The sequence below is a fragment of the Akebia trifoliata genome, chromosome 14, assembly GCF_017979445.1.
Source record: "Akebia trifoliata isolate Shusen 1 chromosome 14, ASM1797944v1, whole genome shotgun sequence".
NCBI lineage: Eukaryota > Viridiplantae > Streptophyta > Magnoliopsida > Ranunculales > Lardizabalaceae > Akebia > Akebia trifoliata.
In genome coordinates, this window is record NC_141388.1 from 9,704,986 (window position 1) to 9,731,768 (window position 26,783).

General features: G+C 33.1%; 1 protein-coding gene, 2 long non-coding RNA genes and 1 pseudogene across 3 annotated transcripts; 2 read left to right on the forward strand and 2 right to left on the reverse strand.

The window, feature by feature from the left end:
- Positions 1-555: 555 nt before the first annotated feature.
- LOC147386115 (uncharacterized) lies at positions 556-13,540 on the forward strand. Its single transcript, XR_015171971.1, has 4 exons — positions 556-826; positions 933-980; positions 2,539-2,614; positions 13,171-13,540. It is a non-coding gene; the product is annotated as an uncharacterized LOC147386115 (long non-coding RNA).
- A 908-nt stretch (positions 13,541-14,448) lies between these two features.
- Positions 14,449-17,293, reverse strand: LOC147386116 (subtilisin-like protease SBT4.3). The gene is made up of 6 exons (XM_086423291.1): positions 17,247-17,293; positions 16,023-16,114; positions 15,734-15,931; positions 14,945-15,387; positions 14,764-14,837; positions 14,449-14,671 (listed from the first exon to the last, which is right to left on the reverse strand). The coding sequence occupies exons 1-6, from the start codon at positions 17,291-17,293 to the stop codon at positions 14,449-14,451; spliced, it is 1,077 nt and encodes a 358-aa protein (XP_086279417.1).
- A 478-nt stretch (positions 17,294-17,771) lies between these two features.
- Positions 17,772-19,107, forward strand: LOC147386117 (uncharacterized). The gene is made up of 4 exons (XR_015172233.1): positions 17,772-18,049; positions 18,195-18,308; positions 18,506-18,611; positions 18,955-19,107. It is a non-coding gene; the product is annotated as an uncharacterized LOC147386117 (long non-coding RNA).
- A 1,348-nt stretch (positions 19,108-20,455) lies between these two features.
- LOC147386118 (subtilisin-like protease SBT4.8 pseudogene) lies at positions 20,456-20,874 on the reverse strand (annotated as a pseudogene).
- Between the last annotated feature and the right edge of the window lie 5,909 nt (positions 20,875-26,783).

Consider the following 26,783-nt stretch of genomic DNA (forward strand, 5'->3'; position numbering starts at 1 on the left):
CCAGGAAAGTCTGAAACCAATCCTTTTGGAGACCACCCTGCTAGGATGTTGACTCCAGGAGCACTTATGTCAGGCTGCATTGCACAAATATAAAGCAAATAAATATAATAAATCCTATTATTATTATTATTATTATTATTATTGATAAGCTGGAGTTAAAGGGACCCCCTTCCTCTACATTTCTCACTAGTTCTTGAGGAAGATTGCACAAATCTTCAACTACAAAAAAATTATCCAAATAGCACCCCAATTTTGCTAAATAATAAATCCTATTGTTATTAACATATAAAATATTAACATGAAAAAAATACCTTTAGAATGCCAGTTGACTTCATGCTGGGTCCTCTAGAGGAAAATGAAACAATAGAAGGAGCATCACTACGTCACAAACTATTAAAAACGACTAAATAATGCGGGAAAAACGACAGACTAAAGCCATTGTTCAATACGACGGTTTTCACCTATTGTTTAATCCTTAATGACGATTATAATAATCGTTTATTAACAACTAATTTAATCCGTCATTTAATTAGTAAAAAATTACTATTGTCACACCAAAGTTTACTAATGTTACATCGTTTGGTGTGGTGATAATAAAATGTGAGTACTACTATTGCTGCACCAACCTTTACCAAACCAAAATTTCGATCTCTTCTCTGTATCTTCTTCTCAAAGACAACCTAGAAATCATTTTCGATTTCTTCTCTGTTATTCTTCCTCTAAAAAAAACCCTAGAGTTTTAACAAATCTCATTTTCAATTTCTTCTCGATTTCTTTTCTCACGAGTTTGAGTTTCGGACTTACGAAACCAGGCGAGGTTCGCACGGTAGTTCTCTCTCTCCATTTGAGAATGATCTGTATCTATTTCTTTAATTTAAGCTAGGTTTTGCCTGAATAATGGAGATTTCTTCTTTACTTTTATTTCTTCGCAGATCTCAAAGTTCTGTTACGGATTCTGCGATTCCAGTATTGATTCGAAGGTTCGCTCATTAATTTGCATTTCTACTATTTATTTAAGGTTTAAAATCTTGAGGCATTGTTTCAATTAGTAGAAAAACCAAAAGAGTCTTGGTTGAATCATTTCAAAACAATTTGAAACATCTTGAGAACTGGAATGTTTCAGTGTTTTGGGTTAATGTTTCGTTCTGATCTTGGCCAAAACTTACTTCCATTAAGATTTTGGGTATCAACATTATGATTTTGAAATATATTCGCTATCTGTTTGTAAGCAGATTCACCTTATTTGGTTGATATATGATTTAACTAAAGGACTATAATGCCATATTAGATATATCATATTTATGCTCTTGATGTTCTGCAGGCATCTTGTAATGCACTTATATTTTAATTGGCCAAAATAATTAAACTAAGAACAGCGTTACAGGCTGAAAAATCTTATCATGGCTTTAACAAAATATATTATTCTTAAAATGAGTTATTTGCATCTAAGGAGGTGCTTAGCCAACCAATAGAGGTTTGCCAGTCTATCAGGCCACAATGTTGTGCTTAGCTTGGAAATTTCACATCAAATTTCATAGGGTAATTGATACTTAGTTTTCTTCCTTCATCATCATTATTAGTGACTTAAAGCTGCAATGTCTCTTTGGCTATATGGATTTTTAAACTACATTTTTCAGTTACTTGGTCAATTAATTCAGATTCTGAGGCAACTCGTCTCTGTTACTATTTGTGATCATCCTCTTTGGGATAACTAATGGGTATGAAGACCTTTAGTGTTGAGAGAACTCTTGGAATTCAATGTGATAATATTAACTTTGTTAAAGATATAATTTCTACTCAATTAATTGGTTGATCATTACATGAGTCCTATTAGTGTTTGGATGTCCTCCAAATTGCTTATAAATTTTACACACCTCTCACAATTTCCCTTAATGTTGTGTTTGGATTGAGAGAAATTTAGAGAAAAGAAGAGTTTGTGGTGGAGATTGGTGAGAAAGTCGGAAGGTTTTGATGCTTAATTGTAAATGCAAAAATGTTAAAAGCAGAGTTATTTTTTATTTTTTGGGTGGGGGTAATCCTAGAAGAATAATGTCAAGAGAAAAAAAAAACATTTATATTAGGTACGATTTGATTCATTAACAACTTTAAAGAGATCATCCTAAAAACTCAATCCAAATCCAAAAATATCTATTAGATTCGATTGAATTTTGAATGAGATATGATGAATTAACATCCTTAGTGATCTCTTGTTTCTAGTTGCATTCATCTATGTCAATAAAAAAATAATTTATATCAAGTATTATTTAAGGAAAAGAAGATGGGATTAGATATTGTGGTCTCCCATATCCTTGGTGTTGAGATAATAATTTGAGCCAAACCTTTGTAATGTTTGAATGGTGTGTTTTAATTTTTAATTGGGGTATGATAAATAATTTAAGAAATTGGGGTGTAATTAGTAAAAGTTGGGGTGCCAAGCCAATAGCAGCTCTTATAAATTTTGAACCGGCAAACATGACCTTTGTGTCTATAATTCACTTACTATTACATTATATCTTCTTTCTTTTGGGATATTTGAAGCTTTGCTCGATCCTGCTAGAAAAGCTAACTTCAAAGATATATCAAGCCGAATAGCAGCCGGATTCTCATCTGGAAGGTATAGCATTCTAGTAAAGTTGAGTTGGGCAGATGTGTTACATAGAGAGACAATACATAATGTTTTACAATCAATGACTTTTTCCTTCTAAGGGGATGCAATTTTAAGTTTCTGTTCAAGATTGCTAATATCTCTACAAATATAGGAACATTATGTGAATTATTTTACTAAGGCGTGTCTTTCTCTACATGTTGAATATGGTTTAGTGTGCCACTTTGTTTTGGTGAGATAATCTGTGCTATTGGCTGATGTTTCTACTAATACTTTTGTTGGCATTGGTGGCCTGAAATGACAATTTGCTTTTTCTTTTTTTCTATGAATTAGGGTGGTGTTAGCAAATCTTGGTGTTGCTATAGAATCGTTTTTTTTATTTTTATTTTATTTTCTAGTGTGTTTATGCCATGGTATCTAATCGCTATTTTTGTTTGTTAGGTGCCACACTCCTGGCTTGGTTGTAATCTATGTTGTTGCAATCCTGTTGCATGATGTCTCATGAGCATTTTATCAAAGTCATGTTCAAACTCATCTTTCCAAATATCCTCACATTAGTGTAAACAACTATGATTTACAAGTCTCATACCTTCATTTCGATAAATGTCCAAAGTCTACATCGTGACTTGATAGACACTCCTCAGCATGATATTTAGATAGATCACACACCATTTTTCACTCTGATATTTCCTTTACTGTCCATCATTAGCCACTCTGATCATCATAAATGTCCAAAGGCTGCCAATGTCTATTTGAAATTTAATTTTTTAGACTTTGACCATCAACGTGGAAGTTGTGGTCCCCCGATTGTCCACGTCTGTCTCGTACCTCTTCATGACACTTGGCATTCAACAGATTTGTAAGTGGAACTGTCAATGGATCGGATCAAACCCAATATATGATCCGTTTCGATCTTATATCTATGGGTCCAAATTAAGGACCTGGGTTCTGCTAAATTTGATTTGATAACTTATTGGATCGATCTTGGATCAACCATCTCATAATTAAATAGGGCACTGATTTGATATTATGTTGGAAATATACAAAAGATACATATACTATTATTAAATTTATTCAAGTTGAATAAAGATCAATCCAAAATTATTGAATTTCAAAATCAGAATAAATCAAATCCAGAAAAAATACATCTTTTTCTATAAGCAAGCAAGTTTTTTATTAGAAATCAGTAAATGAGGTTAATTTTGAATTCAAGTCATGGTATCAACACCCATAGCATCTAACCAATTTAGCAAACTAGCACCTTTAACTTGGAACAATACACATCATAATTGATCAGGTCAAAACTAATTGGTAGATCCAAGATTTGAGCCTAGTAAAATTCTTAAACTAATTCGCTGGACCAATTCATTGTAGAGACTGCAATTTTAAAATTGAAAATGTGAGTTTGACCGATGTCAAGGATACAATTTCCATTTTAAATACATTGAATCAACTAACTTTGTTTCTATATCTGTTTTGAACACATTGAACAAGTTGAAACTTGTTTTTATTTCTGTTTTAAAACTCATTGAACCAGCTGAAAATTGCTTTTATTTCTGTTTTGAACAAATTGAACCAACTGAACTTACATATCTTTGAATGATACATTTTCGAGACACAAACACATTGGATCAATTAAACTTGAAATGGTGGTTTCTCTGAATTTAGGACCTCATATTTAAGTTGTACAGAATTGAAAAGTATGGTGGAGGTTTTCCCCATTAATGTCTTGTTATGATCAAGTATGGGATTATGGGATAAAGCATGGATGATGATGATGATGAAATTTATTGTTATGATACACTTTAGCATTATTGTTATTATAGTTGATTGGCAGAATTGGCTTGATTTACTGTTTTCTACAGAAACCAAAACTAATCTAGGGGTATGCCCCCCTAACACATTGTACACTATTTCTCTTTAGTGGAGCTATGGATAGCATTAATTAGGAATTTTATTTGTAGTTATGCTTCCATGTATTTCTCAATTGTATGTGTCTGTATCATTTTCCTTTTAAGGATCTATATTGGCATTTTGTGCTCAATTGATATTGAGCTAACATGGCAGTGTTCCTAGAACAATAGATTTTTTAGCTTTAGAAGACACTGTCACGTCAGCACAATATTGAGTGCAGTGTCGTGGAGCATAGTCAGTTCAGCATTTTCCTTGTCATGTGCATAATGTGAGTTCATACATAGGTTGAGATTTTATACGTATCTCAACAATGTGAACTTCCTTTTCATCTTCTTTATCTTCTTCGCTTCCATGACCTCCACGAAGGTCTGGTATGTGATTTTTTCCTCAAATCAATTTGCCAAGTGCAGTTAGGTTGTCAAGAGTCAGCATCCTGATTGCTTCTGTAGCTGGTCTTCCATCAGATAGATTGATTGCTGCTATTTGTGGAATGGTGGCTAGAATATTAACTTCTCTAGGTTTGTCTTCATGCCTATACCTCTTTACAGTCACACCTTGACCATAAATTTCCTGGGTCTGAATGATACATGTCTTAGAATGGTGGACGGTCCACCAGTTGTCATGAGAGCTAACTAGTGCTTTAACAAGATCACTAACCAGACTAGCTTGGTGAGCCTGAAAGTCATGGTGATCAATTTCTAACTATGACGTCATAATTGAACATTTTTTCATCACTTATTCGAACGAGAGTGAAAGGTTTCTCATTCATGACGGTCAAGATTGTTATCCAAACTGGATAGCGTCCCTTTAGTATGACTCTAAGGATTTTTTCGTATTTCAGGAACAAAAAGGTCTAGAAGAGTGTCATCACAAATTTTGATGCTGTCTTTGGAATTTTGATACATAGGTTCATACACAGGTTGAGTTCATACATAATTTTCACACAAAATCATGGGAATTAGCTTCAGAGTTTGAATGCGCTACATGGGTCGGGTCTGTTGACTCGACCGTGTAAATACAAAATCTAATAGTTGAGATTTTATACGTATCTCAACAATGTGAACCATGTTCATTGTGTCTAAGCTTGCAGGCAGAATTCTCAGCCAATACAAACATATTGTATATTGATTTAACTTCTGTGGAGAAAGTTGCATCAAGTAAAAATGGCACCTGTTTACCAGGAATGGTGCTTAAAATTAGAACACCTAATTTGTCCAATGTTCCTCTTTGAGAGCAGGGAGTCTTTAAGCTTTATGAGTTGCTATTAAAATAAATGTTAATAAATGATGATTAATATTTATTTAAAATTGATTCAAATAAAATTAATTTGGTTTATTTTAAAAATGATATTTTGAAAGTTACTTTATGGTTGGTTTACTTTTTGTTAAAAGAAAAGTAAGTAATTTTTAAAAAGAGCATTTCTATTGGTTGATAACTTTTCACATGGATTGGAATTTGTAAAAGTTCTTTTGGCTCCTTTTTTCAAATTTTTATAAATCCCACATTACTTTTTAAAATGTTTTGGAGGGATTTTTAAACCTATAAATAAGAACCTATTCTCAACTCTTTCTTCATTCCAAAGACTCTCTCCTTGAGAGCTCCTAATGGCTTCAAGCTATATGGAAATTTAATAATTCTTTTTTATTTTATTTATTTATATATATATATATATATAGATATAAAATAAGAAAGAAAGAAAGAAAGAAAGAAAGAAAAAGAGAGAGAGAGAGAGAAAAATTAAATATTTAATAGGGCCGTCCAATTTTGGATAGGCACCAAGGCCAAACCGAAAGGTGTCGAAGGGGCTTAAGGGTGCTTAACGGATTCCTTGATCCGAATAGGTGCCTAGTGGTTCCAATGGGTTTCATACCTATTGAGATTCAAAAACCATTTACGAATGGGTGTGATTTTTTTTTTTTTTTTTAAATTGATATAAATTTATGGAGATTAATTCTGTTAAAATAACTAATTAAAAAAAAAATTTCTACAAAAAGAGGCATTCGTGTATCCGAGATTCTGTGTGACAGATTTTCTCAAAATAGTGCAAATTTTGAGGAAATATACAGTTGTGTTAGAACTGGGCTCTGTTGTATCCTGAAGACAAGTTCGCCAGCAACCCATCTGCATCTTCGTGTTTAATCGGAGTGGGGGCGTCTGTTGTCTATAAGACAACGTAGAATACTACGTGCCTCAGAGCAATATTTTTTAAAGTTCTATATTATTTTTCTAACAATTTATAGACAACAGAAGATTGCTCTAATGGCACAAAGCATCAAGTTTATGAATCAAGACCTTGTAAAACTTGATCGTTTTGATGGGTCGAATTTCAAACGATGGCAACAGAAGGTGTTACTTTATGCTCCGTCAATTTAAGGTCGCTTATGTGCTTACAACAGCATGTCCAACTATTTCAACGGATGCAACTTCTGAACAAATCGACGCTCAACGAAAATGGCAAGATGATGATCTGGATTGTCGAGATCATGTACTCAATGCAATGACTGACAGATTGTTCAACTCGTTTTGCAAGTACACAACTGCTAAAGAATTATGGGATTCACTAGAGAAGAAGTATTTAACCGAAGATGCGGGTACAAAAACTTTTTTAGTTTCTAAATACTTCGATTTTAAAATAGCAGAAAATAAACCTATTCTTGAACAAGTTCAAGAGTTGCAATTTATTGTTACTGAGATGGAGGAAGAAAATATTAAACTTCCCGAAAGTTTCCAAGTGGGTGCAATAATCTCTAAATTACCACCCAGTTGGAAAGACTATAGAAAAACCCTGTCTCATAATAAAAATTTGCAAACTCTAGATGAGATTTTCAAAGGTTTAAAAATAGAAGAAGAAAATAAGATCAGAGATAAAAAGATGATCGCTCTGAATCAATTAAGGCTCATATAGTTGAGTCTGTAATTCAAGAAAAGAAAAAATACAACAAGCCTTTTACCAATAGAAAACCATTCAAGAAATTTATCAGGAAAAATGGTCATGGTCAGTTTAAAAAGAATGAAGGTGACTGCTATGTGTGTGGAAAAAGGGACATTTTGCAAGAGATTGTAGAAAACGTCAAGGTAAAAAACCGAAGACCGAATCTAACATGGTAGGAGATGTAGTGGTTGCCGTTGTGTCCGAAGTAAACATGATTGAAACAAAAGGACATTGGTGGATCGACTCAGTGCAACACGGCATGTGTCATTTGATAGATCTGCTTTCAAATCATACAAAGTTCAAGATGAAGGACAACTTTACATGGGAAATTCTTCTACCATCAAGATTGCGGGATCCGGTACTGTGGAACTCAAACTCACTTCTGGAAAGACTCTCTTGTTGAAGGATGTTCTACATGCTCCAGAAATTAGGAAGAATTTAATTTCTGCTTGTATGTTAGACAAAAATGGGTTTAAGTTAGTCCTTCATTCTGGAAAACTGATCTTGACCAAAGATGATATTTTTATTGGTAAAGGGTATGTTGTAAACAATATGATTAAGTTGAATGTAATCAATGAAAGTTCTTTTGCTTATATTGTTGAATCTTTTGATTTGTGGCATGCTAGATTAGGACATTTAAATTCTCAAGCTATAAAAAATATGATGAATTTAAATTTAGTACCTAAGTTTAATAAAGAAAATAATGATAAATGCCATATATGTATACAGTCTAAAATAGTAAAGAAATCACATCGTAGTGTAGAGAGAACTTCTACTATCTTAGAATTAATCCATTCAGATTTATGTGAATTAAATGGGATACTAACTAGAGGTGGTAAAAGATATTTTATCACTTTTATTGATGATTTTAGTAGATACTGTTATATATATTTGTTAAGAAATAAAAATGATGCTTTTGAAGCTTTTAAATTATATAAAGCAGAAGTAGAAAATCAAGTAGAAAAGAAAATAAAAATTTTAAGAAGTGATAGAGGAGGGGAATATTTTGATAATGATTTTACTGTTTATTGTGAAAATTTTGGAATTATACATGAAACTTCTGCCCCTAGAACACCTCAACAAAACGGTGTAGCGGAACGTAAAAATAGGACATTAATAGAAATGATAAATTCTATGCTAATAAATTCTGATTTGCCTATGAATTTATGGGGTGAAGCTTTGTATTCTGCATGTCATATTTTAAATAGAGTACCGTATTATAAAGTGAACAAAACACCATATGAACTTTGGAAAAATAGAAAACCGAATTTAAAATATTTGCGAGTATGGGGTTGTTTAGCTTATGTTAGAAAACCAGATGATAAGATTAAAAAATTAGGCTTTAGAACATATAAGTGTGCTTTCATAGGATATGCTCAAAATAGTAAAGCTTATCGGTTTTTAAATTTAGATGATAATGTTATTATCGAATCTGTAGAAGCACAATTTTTTGAAAATCTTCAACATAAAGATAATGTTTTGATTTAAAAAATGAAACCCATTGTGAACAAGTGTTAGGAAAAAGACAAGAAAATGGAGAACTAGAACTTAGAAAAAGTAAGAGACCAAGAAAGGATCCACATTATAATTTTGGTCCAGATTTTTACACCTATGTTTTAGAAGCAGATCCTAAGACTTATAAAGAAGCTGTAACATCTTTAGATAGTGTGTTTTGGAAAGAAGCTATGGATGATGAAATAGAATCTATTAAACTAATAAACTTGGGATTTAGTATCTTTACCTCCAGGTTGTAAAGCTATAGGACATAAGTGGATTTTCAAAAAGAAACTAAAACCAGATGGTAGTATAGAGAAATTTAAAGCAAGATTAGTAGCCAAAGGGTTTAGGCAAAAAGAAGGAATAGACTATTTTGATACATTTTCTCCTGTTGCTCGATTAACCTCTATAAGAGTTCTTTTAGCATTAGCATCTATTCATAACTTATATATACATCAAATGGATGTAAAAACTGCATTTTTAAATGGTGATTTAGATGAAGAAATTTACCTAGAACAACCAGAAGGTTATGTAGAATCAAATAAAAGTAATCTGGTTTGTAAATTGAATAAATCTTTATATGGTCTTAAACAATCACCAAAACAGTGGCATGATAAATTTGATAAGAAAATAAAAGAATTTGATTTTAAATCAAATGAATGTGATAGATGTATTTATAGTAAGGTTATAAATCAAAGTTATGTGATTGTGTCATTGTATGTAGATGATATGTTAATTTTTGGTACAGATATTAATATAATTGTAGAAACTAAAAATTATCTTAAATCATCTTTTGATATGAAAGACATTGGAGAGGTAGACTTTATTCTTGGAATAAAAATAATAAAAGAAGATAAAACCATTAGTTTATCTCAAGCACATTATGTTGAAAAAATATTGAAAACATATAATATGTTTGACTGTTCACCTTCTCCTACTCCTTGTGATCCAAGTAAGAAATTATTTAAGAATATGGGTAGAGCAGAATCTCAATTAGAATATTCAAAAATAGTTGGTAGCCTTATGTATTTAATGCAATGTACAAGACCCGATATAGCTTTTATAGTGGGGGTATTGAGTAGATTTACAAGTAACCCAGGACCTAAACATTGGGAAGCAATTAGAAGGGTTCTGAAATATTTAAAAGGTACTCAAAATTATTGTTTACAATATAATAGTAAACCTGAACTAGTAGAAGGGTTCTCAGATGCTACATGGAACTCTGATTCTCATGATTCAAAATCTACAAGTGGTTGGATTTATACTTTAGCAGGAGGAGCGATATCGTGGGGGTCAAAGAAACAAACTTGTATTTCTGCTTCAAGTATGGAATCAGAATACATAGCATTATCGGCTGCGGTAAAAGAAGCAGAATGGCTTCGAAGTTTTATTAAATTTATTCCATTAACTCCTATTCTAGATTATGCAATTACTATTTATTGTGATAATAAAGCTGTGTTAGCCATTTCAGGAAACAGAAAATATAAGGGTAAATCAAGGCATATAGGCCTTAGATATAATATTGTTCGACAGATGTTGACAGATGGGGTGATCGTGCTCGAGTACGTACCAACTTCAGAAATGCTAGCGGATCCGTTAACAAAAGCACTACCTAGAGAGGTAGTTTTGAGAACATCGAGGGGGATGGGCCTAAGACCAATATCCATAAAGACAGAGTAGTGGAACCTCAACTTAGTAGATTTGGAGATCCCATTTTCTAAGTTCAAAGAGATAAGAAGCTACTTTACTGTCTTTGTAAGTGCACATAATATTTATATTGGCTATCCCTATGATGTTACTTAGTGCACATATCTTGTAATGTGAAAAGGATGAGTTAAACTCTTAATGAATTTGTAGGCTATTTTAAGCTTGGGTGTCAAAGAAGTTACAAGAGCACTCATGACAAATTCACCTATATGAGTATAAAAGTTTAACTACTTTAAACAGAGAATTGGTCATCTCTCTGAAATACTCATGAAAATCAGGATTTAAGCGCTTGACTGCAAAGCGCTATTCTTTGTCACTAATGAGTTAGATTATAATAAGTGTATATATAATTCCGGTTTATTTCATAGAATTTAAGTTCAAAGCTATAAGCTACTTAAATATCTTATAAACTTTGAATTATATATATAAGCCAAAGGTTCAAACCGTTAGGTACCTATGGTTATACTTATTATGATCATTCTGATACACATTCAGTTTGCCTCTATTAATTAATTATTTTTTGAATCAAGTGGGGGATTGTTAAAATAAATGTTAATAAATGATGATTAATATTTATTTAAAATTGATTCAAATAAAATTAATTTGGTTTATTTTAAAAATGATATTTTGAAAGTTACTTTATGGTTGGTTTACTTTTTGTTAAAAGAAAAGTAAGTAATTTTTAAAAAGAGCATTTCTATTGGTTGATAACTTTTCACATGGATTGGAATTTGTAAAAGTTCTTTTGGCTCCTTTTTTCAAATTTTTATAAATCCCACATTGCTTTTTAAAATGTTTTGGAGGGATTTTTAAACCTATAAATAAGAACCTATTCTCAACTCTTTCTTCATTCCAAAGACTCTCTCCTTGAGAGCTCCTAATGGCTTCAAGCTATATGGAAATTTAATAATTCTTTTTTATTTTATTTATTTATATATATATATATAGATATAAATAAGAAAGAAAGAAAGAAAAGAAAGAAAAGAGAGAGAGAGAGAGAGAAAAATTAAATATTTAATAGGGCCGTCCAATTTTGGATAGGCACCAAGGCCAAACCGAAAGGTGTCGAAGGGGCTTAAGGGTGCTTAACGGATTCCTTGATCCGAATAGGTGCCTAGTGGTTCCAATGGGTTTCATACCTATTGAGATTCAAAAACCATTTACGAATGGGTGTGATTTTTTTTTTTTAAAAAAAATTGATATAAATTTATGGAGATTAATTCTGTTAAAATAACTAATTAAAAAAAAAAATTCTACAAAAAGAGGCATTCGTGTATCCGAGATTCTGTGTGACAGATTTTCTCAAAATAGTGCAAATTTTGAGGAAATATACAGTTGTGTTAGAACTGGGCTCTGTTGTATCCTGAAGACAAGTTCGCCAGCAACCCATCTGCATCTTCGTGTTTAATCGGAGTGGGGGCGTCTGTTGTCTATAAGACAACGTAGAATACTACGTGCCTCAGAGCAATATTTTTTAAAGTTCTATATTATTTTTCTAACAGTTGCTACGTGTGTTTGCTATGGTGGAATAATTACAAGGAACATCTTTTTTTTTTGTTTTTTTTAAATATGGAAAATGGTACTTACTAAATCCAAGTTATTTGAAAATTATTTATTCTGTTTTTTTTTTTTTCCTCGATCATCTTGTTGTAAGTTAATGTTCTTCCATGAATTATGCTGCAACTAGAAAACAAAAAAATCAAGTTTTCCAAATAAACTGATATTCCCCTTCAAACTGCTAAGATGTTAAAGAAAAGCATGTGCCCTAAATTTCATGTTCATATCAAACCAATAACATTAAAAACCTCCCCACTTTTAATTAATTAAATTTTGGATTATATCCTTCAATGGTAGTATTTATGATAATGTGTGCTTCCTAAGATTCACCATCATCATGGAAAACATGTAGATGAGGGTAATTGGATCGAAACACTCAAGATATGGGGTCCATATATATAGGAAATAGTACCCCAAAATAAGTATAAACAGATATATAGATAGGAGACTACATTTGTTATCTATCAAATGCACACACGTGAAACGAGTCCGACTTTGAAGCAGAGCAGGCCGTTTTAAAATTTTGAAGGGAACCCTCCCCGTTATAAGATACGTGGCATTTTGTATTTATTTCATGCCCTCTTGGAAATACCAGTGTAAACCAATGGAGAGGGTTGTTTCAAAATTTTCAAGGGTCCTGCTCGCTTCAAAGTTTTTACCCATGGGATACTAGAGGCACATAACATCTAAACTAGTAACACAAAAATAAAAAGTTTCTCGTTTTATCCTTCTATAAAGAAGGTTATGAGTTCAAATTTTGTCTAGGAGCATTTTAGACAGACCAATAAATCAGATGACATTCTAAAAGACAACTTTGAGCAGAGTCAGAAAATTATATAATTAGTTCCATTATAGTCTGTTCAGAATATATTTCATTCTTCTGATTCATTAACCTTCCACAATCTGAGTATTTCGATACTTTATAGCAGCTGTTCTGATTCATCAGTCTGCCATGTAGCTATTGCAAGAGTATGACGGCCACCACACGCGACAAGCTTAGCACACCAACATCCTCCGCCACTGCTACTCAGATTCCTAGGTTGTGGAAGGTTAATGGGTACATCCATAGGGTGACCAGTGGCTACTTTTCTCCCACATCCAAGACGTCCATGGTCTCCACGTCCAAGAAAGACAGACGTTGGTTTTGATTTCTACAAGTCAAGTGAAGTGAAGTTGGTAGAATTTTTTTGAAAACTACTTTAAACATTGGGATGTAGATTAAAATCGACACCATGAAAATGGGGCATGTTGGACTATGATTGCACATGTAAAATTTGAAGGAAAATGGTTTCCATTTGAAAAATGTAAATTTTTGTGTTTTTGGTGTATTTATTTATTTGGTTAGATTTCAATTTTCTGTTCAATAAAAATTGTCATTTTCTTTTCAGGTGAAAAATATTAAAAATGACAAACAATAGTGGCTAAATTTGGAAAAAAAAAAAAAAAAAGTGACAAAAAACGACGGCTTTAAGCCGTCGTTTATATGTATTAATTAAATTTAAATTCGACTAACAAAATGACGGGTTTTGGCTGTCGTTTTATTTTGACAGATCATGACCGTCGTTTTTTACGACACTTTGTTGACACGTGCCAACCGTCGTTCACTAAAATCGACATTGTTATTTACAACGGCTCTTGCGACGGCGGGGACCGTCATTTTTCTTAAAAAACGACGGTTTTGGCCCGTCGTTTTTTGTAAAATATGACGTAGTGCATTAGGATCATGAACAACTTCACTCTTTTTTATATTGGCTGTAGGCTTTCTGCACAAAAAGTAATCCAACAATAAGCTCCCATTTTTCTTTTGTGCTTTGCTGAAGACTTATCCTATTCTAGTAACTAGGATAAGGCACAGATGATGATGATGACTTTGTTAACATCTTCGGGTACAATATAATTCTGAATGAGTACACATTCCATTTTACATTGCCTTACACGAGAAGCCCTATAGCCCCAAAGCAAAATGAGTCGATCAATGAATGGTGCATCCTTGATAGTGAAATGTACCATATGGCCTACAAAGCTCAACCCAATTTTCTAATCAATAATGCTGAAGTGACCTAGGCCTGGATCCTCATATCCTACTTCTTGATGTGCAAGTGTATCGCAACCATAGATGCTTTTCATCAAGATACAAGTGAAAATACATCTATGGTTCCTATCCACTTTCACGTCAAGAAGTGCGATATGAGGTTCCAGCTTGAGGTCACTCCAGCATGACGCTTTTCTAATACTCTCACCCAGTGCTATTCATGTAAGACTTGATCTTTTCGCCATCGGCAGTGCTAACAACAGTAGCTGGTAGCGGAAAAGATCTTGCGTAATCATTCAGTATATCAGTTTCCATCACTGTTCTTTGAGCCCCGGATAGTAAAGGCCCACCCCCATCACTAAGTACATCATTGAGGACGATTTTCCCTTTCACTAGTTTTGAATTCCCTTCAGTACCAAGGCAGGACCTAGGTTAAGAGGAAAAAAGAAGGAAGAAACCTATTTAAGAAAATGAATATTGTAAGTGCAAACTGGACCTTTTCAAAAATATTGCTAGTACCTTGCAGTCCCCTCCTCCCCATATACAATAGGAAAGAATGTTTTGTTTGTGGGGAAAGTGTTGACTCCAAGTCCCTAATAATTAAACGAGGATTAGAACTTAAGGAGATCTGATGGATAACCATTTAATTAAGCAAGCTGAACATAAATCTGGAAATGAAACATGAAGTGTGTATTCTCACCACAAATGTCTTCTCATTTCCTAATGTGACATCGCTAATTATTCGACGATCCAAACTGTTTGCTGCAACAGTTAGAATCCACGGTACACCATTTGTAACAGTTTGCGGATTCGGACCACTATTTCCTGCAGAAGCAGATGTCAAGATACCCTTTTTCATGGCATGAAATGATCCTATTGCAATAGAATCGGAATCATAATCTTTGGGTGCACCACCAAGTGAAACAGATAAGATGTTTACGCCATCATCAATTGCATCATCAAAAGCAGCCAACATATCATGTTCAGTACACTGTGTCAACCAACAAAGTTGGCAGTGTTTATCAGCACACCCTCCACTCCAACAAACTTTGTATACAGCGATCCTCGCAGATGGAACAGCTCCTCTCACAGTACCTTCAGCAAGGCCATAGGGGCTTATGTTTCTCACTTCACGTCCGGCCACTGTTGATGCAGTGTGCGAACTATATGCCCTACCATGTCACGGGGAGAATTTTCTTCCCTTCCCCCTAAATCTCCTTTGGTGGCTTTTTTAAAATCGCGCACCTATAATCTTACTGTAATTTTCCACGGGGAACAAAATCAAATCAAAGCTATAAATTACATCTTTGTTATAGACACTTCAAAATTAATGTAGACCATGACATATTCTCGACGTGTCCCAAGTAACATAGACTTGCATTAAATTGAAATCAAGTTGCTCTATGGTACATGAGGCCAAAAAATTTATTGAAGAATTAAAACTCTTACTTGTTACACTTGAAGTTTTCGCAAACACCCTTCCATTTACTTGGGGGAGGACCCATTCCTTCATCATTAAAGCTTTCTAATTCTGGCCATATTCCAGAGTCAAGCATGCCGACAACAATGTCACTCTCAACGTTAGGAAGCCTCTTCACAGTAGTTGGAAAATTCAAGAAATCCCATGATCTTGTTGTGTGAAGTTGGAGTGTTCTACTAGGAAACACTGAGATCACACCTTTCATGCCTACAAGTTTGTATTTCATAGTATTGTTATATTTATCGTGACTAATAAAAGATTTAGAAAGAAAGATAATACGTGTTCCATGAGTATATACCAGATAGCTTTTTTAGTTCTTGATCAGTGAGATTGGCTGCAAATCCATTGAAGCTCTTACCATAGCTGTAGATTAAGGATTCCTTTGGTGTACTACCAATTCAACATTAAAGTTTATCAGTGTGAGCATTTTAAGTGTTCCAAAGCATGGTTTGACATGTAAATATCATTATCGAACTCTAAATAATGGCCATTATTGCTGGGTTCTAGTGTTCTTTTGGAATTTATGACTGTTATCAAACATTATGTTTATTAATGAAGTTTAAATTTTATATTTCAAACTTTATTTCGAAACATATTTTTCCTTATTAATTTTTTATTTATCTGCAGTGGGTAGCCTGCAGATATATCATCCATAACATTATCTGAAACTTTGTTTGAAAGCCTCCTCCCAATTTTCCCCCAAAACTGGTTAACCTTGCTTTTGTGAGAACATGATTGATTTAACAACAAAAGAAATTAACGAACTAGTTCAATATAATTGAAACCAACAAATTAAGAACTAATTAACCTTGAACTGGACAAGGTTTGGACCTGACCTCGATAATTTTGACATTTAAAACAGACCTTAAGATTTAAAAGAAAAAGTCTAAACTTGTTGCATTTAGGGAGATATGTCAATTGAATCTTGGAGAAGATACTCTATTACTGGTAATGAGATTAACCAAATGAAACAATAGAATAGATTTGGGATGATGTAGAAATTAAGGGTCGTTTTGAAACCATGCTTTCAAATCTCGTCTGAGACAATGAGTCATCTCAGTATCACTTAAGAACAAATTAGTTATTCAATGTGAATCATCCCGCACATCATTTGTTGGTTCCCCAGTGACTAGGGTGATATTTTCAAAATGTCAGCCGACTAAGTAAAACTAGACCAAGTCAATTGAAGTTTTATATTTTTATTAGAATTATTAAAAAAATTTATAATTCAAAATTTTATTATCTAAATAAAATGTGATCTTATGGCTAAGCATTTTCTAATAATCCAACTTAATTTATAAAAAAAAGTACTATAATTATGTGCATATAAATATACACTAATAAATAATTGTAAACCGGTTTATCTTGTCCAAGATGTGATGACTCAGACAGGTAAATTCGGTATTCCTAAGGTGAGAAGAAATATCGACTTTTAAAACCATGCTTGACCACCAAAAGAAAAAATTGAAGTCCTATAATAAGCAAAAGGAAAAAAAGAACAAAGGAAAATTAAAGGACATACCTGCCCTCAAGGATTTGTTCTAGGACATTCAAATGGACAGATTCCATTGAGAATTCTCCCTTTGGTTGTTCATTTATGAAAACAATGTAAACCTACACCATCACTCAACACCAATAGTGGAATACATAAGAAAACCTAACTTACCATCAAAATCTTATTCCATAAAATTTAGATTGGTTGAATGAATTCTACATCTGCATCCAATTCTACAATAAGAGTATGTTTGATTGCATGAAAAGTGACTTTTCATGGAATTTGAAATCCATGGAAAAATAAAGGTGGAAAATAGGTAGGGTTGGAAAATCAAATTTCATTGTTTGATTTTACATAGATAAAATCATGAGAAAAATATTTGAAGAAGAAGAAGAGGGGGAGGAGAAAGAAGATGAGAGGAGAGGGAGAAGCTTGGGGCTGAGAAGAAAAGACTTAGGAAATGATAAAAAGGAGGGGGGAGGACATGATGGTGGTGGCAATAGAGGTAACACTACGTCATATTGCATTTCTCGCGACGCCAAAATTCGCTAAAAACGACTGCTAAAGGCTGTCGTTAATTGCGACAGTTTTCAGCAGTCGTTTAACTGTCGTTTCTATGGCTTCAAGTAAAAGTTGGGGTGCCAATAGCCATTCTCTAAAAAAAATCTCCTTCGTCCCCATAGAGAAAAACGAATTTCTCTCTCTCTCTCTCTCTCTTCGATCAGGTTTCACTCTCAGATTCTTCTGTACTCATCTCTCCTTAGATAAACACACTCGCGCTCACTCTCGACTCGATCTATTCAAGTTAGATCCATAGCGTTGTTCGTCAGGTTTGTTTTTTTTGTTTTTCCCGCTCTTGAACTGTTCTAGGGTTTGAGCTCTCGGTCCCACAACAGTCTTCAATTTAATTATTTTTCTTAGGGTTTATTACAGATTAGGGTTTATTAGTCTGATCGGTTGTTCTTGATTCATTAGGCGACCATGATCTGTATCGAAAACTCCGAATGGATGAGGAACGGAGATTATCCTCCCACGCGATTCCAAGCTTAATCCAACGCTGTTAATCTCATCTGTGGAGCAAAAACACAGGTTACATTTTTTTTCCCCAAAATTCTGTTATAAAGTTTATTTCTAGGGTTTTTTTTCGAGGTGATCTCTATTATATGTGATTTTGATCTCTTGCAACCTATGAATGTGCGGAATTTGTGCTGTAATTACGTTGAATCTGTTTAGTTTTCTTTTTTCATGACTTGAGATTGTGAAATTTATTGATGTTGGTTATGCAGTCTAATCCGGAGAACACAGTGGGAGTTCTAACGATGGTTGGCAAAGGTGTTCGTGTTTTGGTCACTCCTACAAGTGATCTTGGCAAGATCCTGGCCTGCATGCATGGTGAGTTTTTTCTTTCTCCATGGAGTCTCATTATTTGGTTTGATTCTTGAGTTTTAAGTCCGTATATGTATATGTGCAATGCCAAAGGTTCAACATGCTGGTTTGGTAATATCTAAATTGGCAATTGGCACCAAGGTTTAAAATTTCATGTTGAGGCCATGTTTCGATCAAGGGAAAAATCACTACTGTTTTGACCGAAACATTTTGAAGCATTCCGATTCATTCGTAGAATAATTAATGTTTCAGGATCAATGCTTTATATCAGTCTCAGCTGACACTGATTATTTTGAACAATGATTGGCACATCTGGACATTAACTTAAGAGTGACTGTTACTTTGACAGGTAACATTGACAATAACTTGCCGGTATGTAACCTCTCACTACCCTTACACAAGACAATAACTTGTCCCCATTCATTTTTCCTATATATGTCCTCCTTACCTTACATTCTTAAACTGTTAATGAATCTTTATTACTACATGTTTAAGGACTATCAGAATTCACCTAGTTTGTGTCACATAAGAAGTCTGTGTGAATCCATTTATTAACAAGAGTCATGTAGGAGTAACGTTAAAATTGACATTGATTCTCACATTGCTAATGTCGAGGTGCACACATAGCCATAGATGCTTTTCACTCAATTTTAATAGCAATGTAAGAATCGATGTCAATATTAATGCTACTTCAGCATTTTCCTATTGAGAAATATGGAGAAAAAAATAATCATAAATGCTCAAAGGAACAAAATCTATCCGCGTGGCATGTGCCTAGAACCATAGATTTGTTTCCTCAGGATACACAACTGTACATCCCCATAAATATGTGCAGTTGTGTATCCCGAGGAAAATCTATGCTTCTATGCACATGCCACATCAGGAGAGTAGAGGGGGAGTCAAAAAATCACGATGCTAATTTTATACGTTTAAAAAGGTTAATACCTTTTACTTTTGAAGAATCTATCTTGCAAGTAATCCAAAGATTTTTTTTTTTTTTTTACATTTTTTTAACTTTTAAAAGTAAGAAATTTACTTTTTAATGTTTATCCAAACAAACTCTTATATTTCTCTTCTCATCTTAGTAATTCATTGGACACCTGTAGCCCTCCAAGTTCTCTATTATGATTTTGTGGAAAATTTTCAATTTTATAAATGATCACCAAATATTGTTCAGGAGATCGATTGGGCTTGTTGTATTCGTGAGATGTATCGTGGGAGTCTTATTACAAACTTGAATTCACATTTGAACATGGAAGATGATTTCAAGTAAGGAGTTTAATATCTATTGTTACTTTATCTTACTAATTATTAGAAATTTCATGTTCTTTACCCTATATCGACCTCAGACTCCTGAGATTTTATTAATTCGCTAGACACCCTGCACTTAGGGGTCTTAAATCTCCAATATTTAAGTTGAAGCACCCATGCACAACAATTGGACTTCTTACACTGTGAACACCATCTGACCATGAGAACCAAGCAGAGATTACTGGATTTTTTTTGAGATATTGCTCCTTCGATAATATTCAAATCAAAATTATGCTTATCATCCAATGAGTTGAAAGATAGAACGTTCAGAGTAACGATGATATTCAGTAGTTGTTGTGGGCTGATTGTTACTTATAAGTAGAATTTGCTATGCCAACATTTGTGATTATCCTCGGGAAATATATTTAAGGGTTTTTCCTGTGTTATATAAGCAGTCATGGAAGGATAATTGAGAAACACCTCAATTCCATTGCTCTTGCTACAAGTTATGTTCGGTTGGGTTAAGGTTCTAACCCTCTCTATAGTGTAACCAATGTTACACAACATTTGAATGTAGTCACTTTCTTACATATCATATACTAGTCCAAATTTACAGCCTTAACGGGATCAATTTGGCCAGCACCATAAGCAAATTCTACTCCTCTTTTATTGATGACTTTCATGAGAGAAGCTATTAAAAGAAAACATGAAACAAGACTTACTACTACTACTACTCAATATTTAGAAATGTAAGATTGTGACACATTTTACAAGGAACCCATGTTTGGGCGAGATCACCTGTCGTCATAAGAGCAGATTTAATGGTTGTAGGGGACCATTTAGGGTGAAATGTCTTGACAAAAGCAGCAACACCGGTTGCATGAGGACACGACATTGATGTTCTAGAGACAATGAGATAATTTACAGATCGTTTTTCAACAGAAAACTGTGAAACCAATCCTTTAGGAGACCACCCAGCTAGGATATCAACTCCATGAACACTTATGTCAGGCTGCATTACACAAACAATTTTTAATTTTTTTTATTTTTATTTTGAAAACTTGAAAATAAATTAACAATGCAATTCTGAGCTAACCTATCCCCAAACCTAAACGAAATATTATCCTTAATATGTAAGTAATAAGGAAAGAGAGAAAAGTTAGATCACTCCTTAACAGATTTGATGCAAACTTTGGGTACAACTAATCTGAAAAGAATTAAAGTTATAACAATGATAATTTTTGAAACATTTTACATAAAAGAAATTCTACTAAGAATAGAAAAGAAAATCTAACTAAGAAATTAAAAACATCATAATCTAATAATTAAATTCATCCGGATTTGAATCTAAACTCTCAGCGGCCTATGCACTTGCACATGCTTTCTTCTCCTCAATATAGGCCAACATTTGTCTCTACTGCTCAATCAAAAAATGCAGGCTAGTCTGCATATCCTAGTAGCGTTGGTTGATCGGTTTGGTGAAGAGTTGAGTTGGGAAAAAAGAAAATGAGAAAGAGATTAGGGTTTGAAGGTTTTTAAGTGAAATTTTTCCAAGAAAATAAATTTTTTCCCTTAGAAATCCCAAAAAATAAAATTTTCAGGAAATTCTTGAAATTTTCAACCCTTGTACCCCTTTTTGGTGAGTTCAATTTGAGAAAAGAGAGACTAAGGTCCTACATGGAAACCTATAATTATAAGAAAAAAAACAAGAAATCCTAACTACATTATTCATTAAAATAAAAACACATGGGTTGCCTCCCAAGTAACACTAAGTTTAACGTCTTCAGTCGAACCTATCAAAAGTTCTGATTTCTAAGAACTTTCCTAACATCTAATTTGACGAACACGCAATTAACTTCTTACCCCCAAATGCTAAGCAGACAGATGTGGATCATCGTTAGGACATGAGAATGATTTTTTTAAATAATCAACATCCATCATTTGTCCTCAGTTCTTAGTGTCATCACATTTTCGAAATAGTTTTCAACCATCATATTCCTTAAGAGAATGGAAATTGTAAGATAGGCAAGGTCTTTACAATCTTGTGAAATGATAGGCCGGATGGGATACGAAGTTGGGTCAGTAGTGGTTAGAACTAATGTGACTAACAAATTATAATTGATTCTTGATTCCTCATAAATAACAGTCTCCTCTGGTAGATCAATTTCCTTAACTAAATTTGTACAATCATCTCACTCTTTGGGAGTTTGAAACATAACTTGACTCTATTATCTCATTTGAAAACTGATCATTTTTTTTTTCTTCTAAAGGCACAGTAAGCTACCCTAGTTGGACTTCTATCATTATTTTGATTGAAATTATAACCTCCTTGATGTTTGTTTGAACTTCAATAGAAAAGGGGTTATCAGTTATTGATAGACAACCATCGAAATTCTCAAAAGAATGGAACTAATCGTTAAGGTTATTTTGAAAAAATGATAGATTTTCCATGATTTAGATATCCTCAATTTCGAATTGATCAATTTGCCCTTCTTCTAAAGGTAGTGCAAGGTGACTCAACTAAATCTCCATTTTGACTAAGGCTTGACCAATGTCTTGGAACTATTGTTGTTAGATGAGCTGTTGTTATTGATGGAATTGTTGTTGTTGGATGAACTGTTGTTGTTGATTTAACAACTCAATCATCAAGGACTCTAATGCCGAAGTTGGATGAGAGGATAAAAATGAGTGGTTGAATGTTAATTGTGGCTCTACAGCTCTATATTCAAAGAAATATTGATAATCAAAGGATTATTAAGGAATTATGGTTGGATTCACCATTGAGGTGTCGTGCATATAAAAATTTTCATAGTTACCAAAGTGACTACCTTGAGTGAACTCGTTCTGCCTAGATATGGTATCCAGGGAAAACCAATTATCTACATAGCATGGTTGATTGAATGAACTAGGTGTTAACATCAAAAAAGAATCGTAAGAATTATGCATATTAGCCTCTATAGCATGAAACATGGGCATACTCGGACAATGCTCGAGAGAATGTCCATAATTATCACATAGGACGCACAGGATCCATGATTCTCTCCTAAACTCCATGATGATTCAAATCTGTTTAAGGTTCTGTATTTATTTTTGCTTAGCAAATACATTACGGACTCGCATAGAAAACAAGAAAAAATTCACACAGTGCTTTATGGGTTCCTATTAAACTAGACAGCTCCAAACTATTTCAAAATGATAACTTGAGCCTCTAACCCAGTTTTCTAAAATTGAAATCAACCAATTTAATCCCCAGATGAGAGGTGGTGCACAATATTGAGCAAGGGCACTCTTAAATCACCTCTTCATCTAGAATAGACGTAATATATCCCCTTAGTATAATAAGGTACAACGGGGCAGGATCTCGTTTAAGCACTGACTTTGATTAAGAAGTACAATTGGTACAACTCAGACTAGTTTTGCCTATTAAGCTCGATGAGACCTATGGTCGAGTCTAATTAGATTTTAATTAATTTTATAATAGGACAAAAATTCGGTGATGAAATATGATTCTTATATTATTTATACCATCATCGTAAGGGTGCACTTTTTTACTAATGTGCAATCGGAAGTATACAATTAACTCACTCAAAGTCAATACGAAAACCCACTTACAAGAGTTACGTGGGGGTTTCGAGTCTTACCTCATGTTCTAGACAAGGGATGATCTAGTTGAGTTGACTCGAGCCACCGACACCAAACTCGATGTACTAACCCGAGAAGTTGAGACAGTTACATCCCACTATCGTCCTCCCTTAATTATATTATAGTCCCAAGTCTTCTTGCATTAGTTAAAATTAAATTATAAAAAGAAATTAAAACTTATAAAAGAAAATCCTACTACAATTCCACTCTAAGTAGAAACTAAAAGAAAGAAAGTCTTTATTTCTTCATCAAAAAATCGGACATAGGTGGTGGAATAAAAGTTTCCAACCACGTTGCTCCTCGTCGAATCCTTCGACTAAAAATGGAAGAGAAATCAAAGTTAGAATTCCAGAAAACTTATATGTTCATTAGGTTCTAAAAGTCTGAAGAAATATTCTATGAAAATTTGAAGTACGAATCTTGAGGTTTGACTACGATGCCCAAGTTGACTAAAGCACCGCGGTAAAATTCTAATGAAATTCGCTTAAATTTTAGGATTTTGTTCATACTGACTTTAAGAATTTAACGAAATTTTTTTCGGATTTTTCTTAAATAAAAAACTTTGATCGATCGAATATCGAATCGAATTTTTAGATAAAAGTTATTGGATTATACCGTTGTCCCCAGCAGCGGCACCAATTTGTTCAATGTAGATTTTCAATGAAAAATAAAGAACAAAGTTACCTTAACAAGTAAGGATCGATCTACAGAGACAACATTAAACCATTATTCTTTTTTTACTTCAAATTCAACTCAAGTTTACATAATTAATTTAAAAACGATTTGCGAGAATAAACTATTTAAAGAAAATATAAAATTCAAGAGTTTAAAATAATATGAAAACGTTTAGATCAGTCTGATCCACCATCACAAGTTCTATTAATGCTTTTACGATCATCTATTTATCTCTATCTACTAAACAAAGTTAATGTTTGAGAATCGAAAAATTCAACAATTATATTAGAAAAGAAATTCAAAATATGTGATTAACGTATTAATGCAAGATTATGGGATAAGTATTAAGTGTTCTCTATGAAGCATGGTTTATCTTGAACTTATCAAAGAATAAACTATCAAAACTAAGAAATAATCAATATTAAATCTAATAATATTTACTTAAAACTAACACAATAAAACAATCAGGCACTAACATGAAAACAGTAAAAAGATTGATAAAAACTTGTTCCGACTTCCTCTATCAATCTAACGGAGAGTTTAACTAATAATCATTGCAAGAATAATAAAGTAAATAAAGATGACATGAAAAGGAGAGATTAGAGATGAGAGAAAAGTGAATCTTCTTTATTGCTCCTTGAGTTCTAAAACTGCCAAAGGTTATTTGATTACAACTCCTTATAAAATAAAAACTAAAAAAAATAGGAAATAACACTACTATTATTCTAAAATCTAGATATACATTTACAAATCTTCTTATTTTACAGATATCCTTTAAACTCTGATCTAATCTCCTATTTATAGAGACCAAATTATGGTTTTTAGAGTTCCTAGGGTTTGGAAACATTTCGTAAACAAAACAACTTCAAAACCCTACTTCAATACGAAGTATTTTTAGCCACCAAACTACTACACAAATCTCGAGGTTTGACTCTCCAACACCACAGCACCGCTCAAGTTGACCAAGGCATCGTGGTCTATTTGGGCCCAATGGGCCTGAGTTTTGGTCTTTTGTCTTGTTTCAAATCCTAGATCATATTAGTATCTTTGGATTTTTCTTATTCACCTTGAAAATTTGTGAATTTCTCATGTTACATATAAATAATCACAATTAGGTTTGAAATACATATTTTAATGAAAATCAATAATAAATATGGACTAACAATGAATTATATTTAATTAGAGGATGTAGTATATAATTTATCCGTAAAGTCTATGTAATTAGGGTTCTAGAAACTACTTTCTAGACCCTGATCAAGCATCACCGTAGTTCTTTCCTAGTCGTACTAAAAGTTGTCAATCAAGTCTTTTTTATGTAATTCATATTAATATTTAGGGTCCGTCAAAAATAAAAAAAATTATTTGATTTTCATTATTTTGTGCCATTTGTGAATAATTATTCTTGTATGACATGATTGTACTTATTGGAAGATCGCACTAAATTACATTGTGTTTTACTTACTTTTTATAAAGAAATTTTAGTCAAATTCGGTAAAGTTGTGAAAATTATCTATTCTGATAATGCCTTAGAATGCATTCAATCTTTTTATTCAGATAATGGAATTATTCATCAAACTAATTGTGTTAATACTTCTCAATAAAATAGTGTTGTTGAATGAAAACATCATCATTTATTTGACGTTGCTCACACCATTATGTTTCAAATGCATGTACCTAAGTCTTGTTGGGGTGATGATGTCCTTACAACTTGTCATCTTATTAATCGTATGCCATCATCAATTTTAAATGATCAATCACCTCTATCTGTAGTTTATCCTCAAGTTCATCCTTTTGTTATTACTCCTAGAATATTTGGTTGTGCTTGTTTTGTTCACTCATTTGAGCCTAAGTTAGATAAACTTTCCTCAAGATCCATTAAGTGTGTCTTTCTAGGTTACTCTCGTATACAAAAAGGGTATATGTGTTATTGTCTTGTCACTTAACGCTACTATGTAAATACTAATGTAACATTTTTTGAGTCTACACCTTATTTTTCTTCGGTCGGTACCTCATTTGATTTGAATCTTGTGTCTTCTCATCAAGGAGAGTTGTTTCCTACAGTTTTCTCCTCTCATGTGCTTCTAATTCTTTATGTAGGTGATCCTTCCACTATGCTTATTAAAGTATATCAATGCACTCATTTCTAACCGCCTCATCTTCTCTACCAAACCACAATCCATCATCAACTTCACTTAAGGTTCCTTCACATCCATTAGAATCTACTTATTACACTAGTAATCTTCCTATTACTTTACGAAAAGGTATTAGATCTTGTACTAAGCACCTAAGTGCTAATTTTGTATTTTTTCCATCAAATGTCACATTCATTTCGTCAATTTGCACTTTTCTTATCTGATACTTCCATTCCTACTTCATATATGCAAGCATTATCTTCTTTTGGGTGGAAATTAGTAATGGATAAGGAAATTGCAACACTTAATCATACTTGGAATCTATCTTCGTTTTCACTTAAGAAGCAAGTTGTAAGGTGTAGATGGGTGTATACAATCAAATATCTTCTCGATAGATCTATTGAGAGATTGGAGGTAGCCAAGAATAACACACAAAATTATAGGATTGATTATAGTGAGACTTTTTTTACAGTGGCTC

What these genes read in the sequence shown, in the direction of transcription:
- LOC147386116 (XM_086423291.1), bottom strand. Translation starts at nt 17,293, where the DNA reads ATGGAATCTGTCCATTTGAATGTCCTAGAACAAATCCTTGAGGGCAG. An exon ending in AGAACTAAAAAAGCTATCTG is followed by an intron (nt 15,932 to 16,022) that starts GTATATACTCAT and finishes ACAAACTTGTAG; the next exon opens with GCATGAAAGGTGTGATCTCA. An exon ending in GGGGAGGAGGGGACTGCAAG is followed by an intron (nt 14,672 to 14,763) that starts GTACTAGCAATA and finishes CTCTTAACCTAG; the next exon opens with GTCCTGCCTTGGTACTGAAG.